Genomic DNA, 10,924 nt, shown 5'->3' with positions numbered 1-10,924 from the left:
ACCGGGCGGTTGCATGGATGGTCACGTGGGGACGAGGATTGCATGCACTGCATGCGTGGCCACGCGCGGACGAGAATTGCATGCGTGTATAGGAGGGAGCGGGGGCACGGCCATGGTCTACATTAGACTGAGACTAGGTTTGTTTACCGCTGTGGTGACTGAATCTGAAATCCTCGTGCCGGTGATGTAAACAATTGTTTAGCCCATCCCATTTAGGTGTGAATATATAGAGCATATTTAATGGATTACTTATCTCATCCCCAACACTAAAATATACGCGATATAAGACTATCTATAGTAACTTACTCATTCGTATTTTCATATTCAAACTTCACTCTACAGTGCAAAACAATATTTTGGATAATAATATAGATAAGTTGTTGGATAAGGGATTGTAGTTGCTTCAACGGATTAATCATCCTAGTCTAATGTGTAAGGACCTGCTTGAAACATATAAGTTTAGTAGAAATTTCACAAAAAATCAGTTTAATTTCGCAGAAAATGCAAAAAAGGGAAAAAAATCTGCACCCAAAACACGCCCTAAAAGTTTACACTAGTGCGTCAATTGTAGGTGATCATCGCCAATATGAACTTTAGAGGTGTAGGATAAGCAGTTTACTGCAGATGCTCTTATTGGCGGTAAAAAATAATAGAGCACATATACACTATCTGCGTCAACTTTTATCACAATTTGAATTTAAACTGCAAAAAAACATATGGCTCTTAATAATAATAATAAACAAGTTTCTAAAAAAATTAAACGGATCCAGTACGCTGGAAAAAGATATACAGTATGTATCATGATCATCTTTCCTTTCTCAGAGAATATCCGATTGATTTATTGTTCTCATGCAATTATGATTAGCTTTTCCTATTTAGAGGCCATATATGCACGTATAGAATTAAACAACTGTCAGCGATTAATGTGGAAGGAGAAATAACAGAAGCCGATTAGAAAGGTTGTCCAAACTCGCCTAAAATATCGTAGTTTTTAGAACAAAATTTAAAACTTAGAAGCTTATTTGTAATAATATAAAGGAACATATCGAATGTAAATCACGTTTTGGTGTAAACTCTATATAAATCTATTAAAAAATTTCAAAAAATTCTGTAAAAAACATCTGAGCTTATTACCTCACCTATATACAAAATTTCATGGTCAAATTCATCTTATTCTAGCAGTTACAAAAAAGACAAGACAAGCAGTAATAGTTCAAATGCACCAAAAATTATCTTTTTTGGTAATTGCTAAAGTAAGATGAATTTGACCATGAAATTTTGTATATAGATAAGGTAACCTTAGATGTACATTCATATTTTTTTAATTTTTTGAAACTTTTTTAATAGTTTTGCACATGATTTGCATCAAAACGGGGTTTAACTAATATATATGGATGAGAGGGAGCTACACAAAGCCGCTATATATCACTACATTTTGCAATGGGCACGGCAGCCTCGCTGCGCATGTCCTCGTCCTCCATGGTGTCCGACATGCTCCTCCACCTCGTCTCCGGCAGGGAGGCAGCGAAGAGTCCGGAGCAGCCGATGACAAGCCCAAACACGCCGAAAGACCAGATGCTCCTCTCCCGGCCGAGCGCAACGAGCACGGGCGCCGCCATGCCGCCTAGCACCATCGCCTGCCGCACCAGCGCCCCACCGCTGAGTTACGCACGGACGTCGGGAACAGCTCGATGGAGTAGACCAAGATGACGTCGTACGCCGTGCACGTCGCGAAGAAGGACAGCAACTCGCCTGCCATCCGCGCAGCCTCCGCTCGCTGTGGCATGGCGGCGCACGCGAGACTGAGAACCCCCGCCGACGCGGCGAGCACGACGACCGAGGTGCGCCTGTTGGCCCTGGCGATGAGAAGCCATGAGAGGATAGACGACGGCACCTCGGCCAGCGCGTTGTACGCGGTGCTCAGGTAGAGATTGGAGCCCAGGCTGCCAACGGTGAGCGGCATGCCGAAGTAGACCATGCCCACGCCGAAGCCGGCCACCATGATCGCGGCTAGCCGCCTGATCGCCCATGGACGCTCCCACATCACCTGCAGCGTGGCGAACACGCCGCTACCGCTCGACGACGCACCGTCCTCGTTGTGCATGCTAACACATGCTTCCAGTTCCAGTTCCAGCATGGAGAGATTTGTGGTGGTGTGGCCGCCGCTGTCGTCCAGCGTGGCGATCTGCCTCAGCGACTCAATCGCATCCCTCTTGTGGCCGCGCACCAGTAACCACCGCGGCGACTCCTGGGCTAGCAAATGAATCAGAGCAGCGTAGAAGAGACAAGGCACGACCATCCAGAAGTACATGCTCCGCCAGGAATCCTCGCGCAACGCGTAGGCTAGCAACGGAAGGGACAGGAACCCGATGGTGTAGCAGAAGAATGCCGCCACGCTCACCGTGTGTCGCCACCTCTTCCCGACGAGCTCGGTCGACAGGACCAGCGTGCACGTCCCCACTGTCGACCTTGCGAACCCGGACACAAACCGCAGGGCGGCGTACGCCCAGACGTTCGGCGCCAAGGCGGTGAGAAGGCCGGCGACGGACATGGACACCAGGGACAGGAGGAGCGTCTTCTTGCGCCCGAGGACCGAGTCCGCCAGCGTGGTGAGCACGAAGCCGCCGACCAGGCAGCCGGCGAAGAACGACGACGCCGGGAGGGAGGCGAGCGCCGGGCCGGCGCACTGGAGCGCCCACTCGGATACCACAGACGTCTTGGCCGGCCGGTCCCACGCCCAAGTGCCGGGCGGGAGAGCGCACGGCGAGGCCGCGGCCGGCGTGCAGGACGAGTTGTTGCCGCCAGCTACATCGACGCAGTGCCACTGCGGCTCCGCGTCCGTGAACACGGAGATGAACACCTGCTGCGCGTCGAAGGCCCAGGCGAAGGCCACGAAGACTGCCTTGAGCAGCTGCACGGCGCCGCCGGTGTCTCCGATGTACTTCTCGATCATGTCGTCGATTGAAGTCGGCGGAACCTTCGCCGGATCGGCTTTGTGGCTTGTCAGGAGCGGGACGGTGGCCGTATCAGCCATTGACACAGCCGTGTGTGTGCGCGCGCGCGTTTGGCTTTGTTCTACGCTGCTTTACGGCCCGCGGTTGCAGCTATGACTGAGACCATGCCTGCCGGAGTTATTTATGCCGTTTTTAGCGGCGTCGTCGTCGTTGTCGCAGCCGGGTTGTGGTTTGCCAATGTAGAAACGTTTGCATGCGGATTCTACTAAAGGCGAGAGCTTATGCGCGTGTGATAACGAATGATATAATTTGGTGTAATTGATTCTGAATCTCCGTGCTTGATTGCATTCAGATACTGTGTCTTTTTTAATGAACACGCCGTATAGCCATGAGACATAAACAAACAAGTCGAGAATCTCACTATGTTGACTTCATATTATAGTTCATAATTATATTATACCTTTCATTGAAAATAGTAAGTTCGTATTTTATCTCGAGGTATGGGAATGTTCATATGTTCTCATGGTTCGAAAATGATACTTTTCGAGAAAGCTGAAATGTGCTTAATATATGCAGATAACATAATGCCACCCAATTCTATTATTCCTATGTGGAACCATGAGTTCAAGTTCCGTTCAACAACACCAGACATCGCTTTCGCACGGCATGCTCGTGGGAGATTAATCTCTACCAGGAGCAGAGCAGTGTCATTGTTTAAGCGGGCCGGGAGATGCTGTTGAATTGGCTATCCTCAGCGGTTACTTCTAAATTTCTCCCACTATATCACTTTTTTATCACATTATCAACATTTTATCCCTACTTTTCTTTCTTCCACATTGGTTCTCCCTAAATTCTCCCCGTCTATACCCAACTTCAACCATAAAATATTATTTTCTATATTTATCCATCATCATTTATCTATTTTTCTGTCAACTAACAATACTGGTGAGCACGAAAATCAATGCAAGGGGACTGACACATTGCTCCTCTTAATGTGGCGTGCGCGCATGTGCAACAAGGGGTAGAGGAGAAAGTAGTGTTAAACGCTGCAGCCTAAGGGGCACACTAAACATGTACAAGAATAGGAGAGAGGATGACTGAAATATGGAGAATGCCACAAATATATATGGAGCATGTACAGTGATGTTCCCCACCTTGTCCATCACCTTCAGAGGCTAGTAAGGATGTCCAAGTCAAGTTAGAGGCACAATCCATGTCTAGTTCGAGTGTTTATTGGAAGCCAGGACTATACTACAGTAAAACAAATGATGGATATATACGGACTCTGTTTTTTTACCTACCTATACATGGAAAGATAGTTTTATAGGCTACCTGATGGCTTTGGTATGACATTGAAATTCCTTTGGAATCAATAGGAATCATCAAAATAATTTAGCGTCTATAATCTATCAAGGTGTTGTGTCACCTTCTTTTGTGTTGTTTGGTCCTTGTAACGTGTTGGGACTCTATGAACACGAACAGAGCGTCCTTGCATGCCACTTAGACTATATAATCAGTCACCTCTAGCCATGCTAGAGCTAGAGTTTTGCTTTAGATCGGTCTGTCTTTGCAATGTCACTTTATTAGTTTGTGAAACCCCCACATTTGATATTTTAATTCTACATCTACAGTTGTCGCTTTCATTGAGCTACGTATTTTAGGTTCTTGCTTGTGTTCTTCGTTTCACAGTCAGGGATTAGCCTTCTTAGCGAGGTCAACCAAATTAGTGACATGGTTGATAACTAGAGGAGTCATGGTGCTAAGGTAGAAGGGTTTGGATCTTTTGATCTGAAGTCGAATCGATGTGTTGTGTTCCACCTAAAACGGGAGTTATCCTGGACTTGATAGAAGATCGGGAACACCATCACTAACAAAAGCTTTAGTTATACCATGAAGTTCGCATATAGCCTCTAATTTTAGTGTTTTTCCTTCATCCCATAGTTCACTATATACTTGTTTTTCCTATCCTAGAACCATCCGTGTCAGAGCCTTTGGACAATTCCGTCTTAGAGTCTTCCATGTTGAGTTTGTATCCTACATTAAGGTCTTGTTGGTCTAGATTGTGTTATTAGTTTGATTGAAGTTTTGCATCTATGGATCTTGTCCTTTTCATCCTATTATTATAGGATTAGTTTTGTTCTAAATCCATATTTTGATCATAAATTTCCCATACAAACATTATTTTTAGTGTTCTGGTACTCTTTGGAAAGATTACAAAACTATTTACAACTTTGTCAATTATAAGGTTTCTAGAAAATAATATTATCAAGGTATAATCTGCATTGAGAATAAATCTATCTATGGCAAAAATTCTGAGCATTCTATATTTGAGGGCCACTATCTTTATTTTTATTTATCCAAAAAAGGCTTTCCATATATCCAAATTTAACAGGAAGAGTAGAGCTATAACTTTTATGTTGTGAGTTTTTAGCATTTGGGTCGTCAAAATTACAAAAAAATGTTTGTGCAACTTCGAGCATAAAATTTGTAGTTGACATATGAGAATTTTGTGATAGCATTTCATTATATCTTACTTTTGTGGAACTTTCCTATGAAAAAGAAGAAAAAACAAGTACACAAAAAGAGCTACATAATATAAAGAAAGAAAGAAAGAAATCAAAAGTGATTGCATACTTTGTGTCCTTTGTGCTTTTATATGTGACCTTCTTGCTTGAACCAGTCCTCATAATATGTTTAGGCTAATAACATTGACAAATGATTTGGATACTTATTCAATAATACTATCTATTATTGACTTATGTGCCACATATAAATTATTTATCTTTTTATGCCATCTACATCTCTACATATATATAAACTTTAGATTAATACAGAAAAAGCATCTACAACTCATAATGTATGTCGCTGCAAGTATTTCCTCCGCAACATGGTTTGTCATAATCCCTCCTCATTCAGGAGTTTAAACAACCATTTGCTTAAGAGGCATTTATTTTGGATATCAATAATTTTGCAACCCTAAATCCCATCTCTCTCAGTTGACAGATGATATTCCACTTCGTGAGTCTATACTTTTCTTATTATCACCCCATTGTAAAAAAAACACGATCTAAAATAGTCTATTTTTTCTAGAACTCCTCTTGGGATCTCAAAAAGAAGACAACATGAACAATGTTGGGCTTGTAAGGATAGAGTTAACAAGAACTAGCCTTCCACCCACTGACATATACTTTCCTTTCTAGCTAGTTAATTTCTTTTTGAATTTGTTATCAATTATTTTTCGATCTACCTTACTTAGTTTTCTAACATGCATTAGTATACCTAAGTATCTAAATGGGCACTCCCCTTTTCTGCAACCAAAGTGTTATGCGTCGAAGTAATAAACACCAATTTTGTGGAATCAATTTTGAGCACTGCGTCACCCTAGGTAATTATCGATAATAACTCAGCGATATTTAGTCATTACCATAAATTACTGAGTGTTCTTCAGTAATTACCAGCTGGGTGAAGCTTCACCTAGGGTGATGAGTAGATGCCATATTTATATATTTTATATATTTAGAGCCCTGGACTTTCAATGGCTAGAGAAAGCCCTGGTCCAATGGTGTCTTCAGGTCCGGCCACACCACCTCTAGCAGACATAGGCTCGGGCCATCTATAAAAGTCGATCAAGACTGCCAGGGATTAGGTTTTTCAATGGTGTCGGCTACGTGAGGCACCAGTGGCAACGGGGGTGGATGCGGACTACGTGGGGGCGAGGGTACGTGGTATGCAAGGCTCATCTGCGGGTGTTGGTGGCATCGAGGCGAGGCAAGCATGCATGTGGCACCCCTGCGGCGATAGACATAGCTAATCATCTACGGTGGGCTGTCTAGCGAGGGAGGCGTCCCTTGGCGACTGGATATCGGTAGCTCAACAAGGAGGTGGGGTGGTGATCTAGTGTGGAGGCAAGGAGACGACCCTCGCGATGTTGCTCATCCGCCCCTCCACGTCGCCTCGCGTTGTTTGCACGGCCTCCACTGTCGGCTCAGGGGAGAGCATTTTTTATGCCATTCATGACTGTGTTTATGCCTACAATTTGTACTATTTATGCTTTCCATTTGAAGATTTTATGATCATGTGTACGACATCCCAAAGATACCCACATTGGCTCGATATTTACGCTATATTTGACACTTTTTGCTCAAACTTTGAATATTTTACACTAAAACCTGGCGGTGCGCCCACTAGTGTACTGCATGCCAATATTTTCTGTGTGCATAACAAAAGATAATCCTATGATTTATGGTGTCCATAACTACCATAAAAAATCAAATCCCCTAATCAAATCACTTAATCAACTCCCCTAATTTTCTGCGTTGACGTGGGTGGGACAGTGGCTTGGGTGACATTTACGCAATATCTGACACTACTTTATACTAAAACTTGAGGATATTTACGCTCATGTCATATTTTTCGTGTGCACAACAAAAAGAGAATCTCGTGATTTATGATGTTCGTAACTGACGCAAAAAATCAAATCCACAAATCAACTCCCCTAATTTTCTACGTGGATGTGTGTGAGATGGTTGGTTGGGCAACATTTACGCTATATTTGACACTATTTTTACACTCAAGACATGATGATTTTATGTTCATGTTGGTTCGGTTTTATGGTAACTACCTCGATTCACACATGTCTGATCGCGGGTGTCATTGACTATTGTAACAACATTTATCCTATATCTAACATTATTTACGCTAAAACTTGAGTATTTTTACCTCAAACGTGCGGGTGCACCCAACAGTGTCTGTCATGCATGTCATATTTTTCATGGCACAACAAAAAAGAATCTTGTGATATATGGTGACCATAACTTCCATAAAAAAATCAAATCCCTTAGTCAACTCCCACGACCCGCCATAATTTTTGGTCCTGAAATCGATCAACAAATCATAACTACCATAAAATTGTTCCTGCCATAAAAACAGGACCACATGAGAGAGGGAGGAAAGTGAAAGTCGCCTAGAGGGGGGTGAATAGACGAAACCTAAAATTTATAAACTTAAACACACAGTAAAGGCCTGGAGTTAGCGTTAGAATTAAATTCAAGTCCGAAAGATTGTTTCTCTTGCTAGGAGTTGCTCAAGGAGTGCGGATGACGTATGGGAGCAAACTCAAATCAATACTAGCAAGGAAATGCTAGAGAGAGGAAAGGGGGCAAACAAATCAAGTGAGAATTAAAGCGAGTGGACATGATGATTTGTTTTACCGAGGTTTAGTTCTAAAGAACCTAGTCCCCGTTGAGGAGGCCACAAAGGCCGGATCTATTTCAACACTTTCCCTCTCTCAAACAGTCATTTAGATCGAGTGAACCTTTTCCTTAATCTCACGGGTCACTTAGACCCCGCAAGGACCACCACACGCTTAGGTGTCTCTTGCTTCGATTACAAGTCTCTTGAGATAAGAAGGAAAAAGAAAAGGTCAATCCAAGCGACAAGAGCAACAAAAGAACACAAGTGATCCTCTCACAAGCCCTAATGCACTAGAGTTGATTTTGGGCCTTTGAGTGGATTGATTACTTTGATTGTGTCTTGGAGTGTTGGGCTTTTGCTCTTGCAATGAATGAAGATTTTATAAGGCTTAGATGGAAGTGAATGAGGTGGTTGGGGGTATTTATAGCCTCCCAACCACTTCTAGTCGTTGATTGATTTCTGCTGGCGATGGGCGCACCGAACAGTCCTGTGTGCCACCGGACAGTCACTGTGCACTGTCCAGTGCACGCCATATCAGTGTGTCCGTTAGGGTTCTGAGCTAGTCGATCGTTGGAACCTTTGTTGTCTTGCCACATCGGACAGTCTGGTGCCCTCTGACTTCTGCATGGCACTATTCATCACTGTTCACTCTGGACAGTCGACCGTTGGCGCGCAGGAAGTCATTGCTCCACTGGCTCACTGGACAGTCCGGTGCACACCGGACAGTCCGGTGAATTTTAGTGGAGCGCGCCTGGTGAAAACCCGAGAGTGGCTATTTTGGAGGGCGCCTGGCTGGCGCACCGGATAGTGTCTGGTGCACCATTTTCCAGCACACTCTAAGTCTTGCTCCATTTTAAATTGTGTCCCTAACTTGATTTCTTTCTTGTTTGTGTTGAACCTTATGCACCTGTAATAGATGATTTTTAGACAAACTAGTTAGTCCATGTGTTTGTGTTGGTCGTCAACCACCAAAAATAATTGTAGAAAATGGTTAACCTAATTTCCCTTTCAATCTCCCCCTTTTTGGTGATTGATGCCAACACAAACCAAAGCAAATATAAAGTGCAGTAATGTAACTAGCTTGTATAGAAAATGTGCATAGGTTACTTGGAGTTAAACCAATTTGAAAGTATCAGTAAATGTACTTGGATTGCTTTTTTCTTTTATTTAACATTTTGGACCACATTTGCACTACTTGTTTATTTTTGCAAATCTTTTTGGAAAAACTTTTCAAAATCCTTTTGCAAATAGTCAGAGGTATAGAAGTATGATTGCAAGAAGCATTTTGAAGATTTGAAATTTCTCCCCCTGTTTCAAATGCTTTTTCCTTTGACTAAATAAAAGCTCCCCCTGAATGAATTCTCCCCTTAGCTTTCAAGAGGGTTTTTAAAATAGATATCAATTTGAAAATTGACTTTTAAAGATACCAATTGAAAGACCAATTGAAAATTCATGCCAATTTGAAAATTCATTTTGGGGCTAACTCAAATATCAATTGAAATAAACATTTCCTTTTTTTGAAAGATCTTTAACACTAATTTAAAAAATACACTAAAATTTTAAAATGGTGGTGGTGTGGTCCTTTTGCTTTGGGCTTAATGCTCGCCAAAAACGGAGAACTTGAGAGCCCTTTGATACTTTCTCCCCCATTGATAAAAGAAATATGAGTGAAATATTATACCAATTGAGAGTTTGCTGAGTAATGGCAAGGGGTAAATGATACCGTCAGAGTGTGGAGTGGAAGTCTTGTCTTTGCTGAATACTCCATTTCCCATTCAATATCTAAGGCTAATCATAGAGATATACTTGAAAGCACATTAGTCTTAGCCTTGGCACAAGAAGAATAAGAAATATGCGTTTGTATGAAATGAAAGAGACATGATCAAAGGTATATAAAATAGCTATGTGTGAAATGTTTCAATCAAAGTTCCGAGAATCAAGTATATGTAGCTCATTCCTAAGTTTGCTAAAAATTTTCTCATCTAGTGGCTTGGTAAAAATATCGGCTAGTTGGTTGTGGGTATTGACATAAGCAATTTCGATATCTCCCTTTTGTTGGTGATCTCTCAGAAAGTGATACCGAATATCTATGTGCTTAGTACGTCTATGCTCAACAGGATTATCCACCATGCGGATTGCACTCTCATTATCACATAGGAGAGGGACTTTACTCAATTTGTAGCCATAGTCCCTAAGGGTTTGCCGCATCCAAAGTAATGGCGTACAACAATGACCTGCGGCAATGTACTCGGCTTCGGCAGTGGAAAGAGCTACGGAGTTTTGTTTCTTTGAAGCCCAAGACACCAGGGATCTTTCTAGAAACTAACAAGTCCCTGATGTGCTCTTTCTATCAATCTTACACCCTGCATAATCGGCATAGGAATAGCTAATTAAATCAAATGTAGATCCCTTGGGGTACCAAAGCCCAAACTTAGGAGTGTAGACTAAATATCGCATGATTCTTTTCACGGCCCTAAGGTGAACTTCCTTAGAATTTGCCTGGAACCTTGCACACATGCATACAGAAAGCATAATGTCTGGTCAAGATGCACATAAGTAGAGTAAAGATCCTATCATCGACCGATATACCTTTTGATCTACGGATTTACCTCTTGTGTCGAGGTCAAGATGCCCATTAGTTCCCATGGGTGTCTTGATGGGTTTGCTATCCTTCATTCCAAACTTCTTAAGTATGTCTTGAATGTACTTAGTTTGGCTGATGAAGGTGCCATCTTGAAGTTGCTTGATTTGAAATCCTAGGAAATACTTCAACTCCC

At 42.5% G+C, this 10,924-nt stretch overlaps 1 protein-coding gene across 1 annotated transcript; it reads right to left on the bottom strand.

Annotated features, from left to right (window-relative positions):
* Positions 1–1,310: 1,310 nt before the first annotated feature.
* Positions 1,311–3,093, bottom strand: LOC103640264 (organic cation/carnitine transporter 3-like). The gene is given in 2 exon segments (XM_008662879.2): positions 1,311–1,649; positions 1,652–3,093. Coding segments are annotated over 2 exon segments (1,614 nt in total). The 5' UTR covers positions 3,035–3,093; the 3' UTR covers positions 1,311–1,418.
* Positions 3,094–10,924: the final 7,831 nt, after the last annotated feature.

The sequence above is a fragment of the Zea mays genome, chromosome 9, assembly GCF_902167145.1.
Source record: "Zea mays cultivar B73 chromosome 9, Zm-B73-REFERENCE-NAM-5.0, whole genome shotgun sequence".
In the NCBI taxonomy this organism is placed as follows: domain Eukaryota; kingdom Viridiplantae; phylum Streptophyta; class Magnoliopsida; order Poales; family Poaceae; genus Zea; species Zea mays.
The sequence above is the reverse complement of the archived record's forward strand: the minus strand, read 5'-3'. Positions and strand labels throughout refer to the sequence as shown.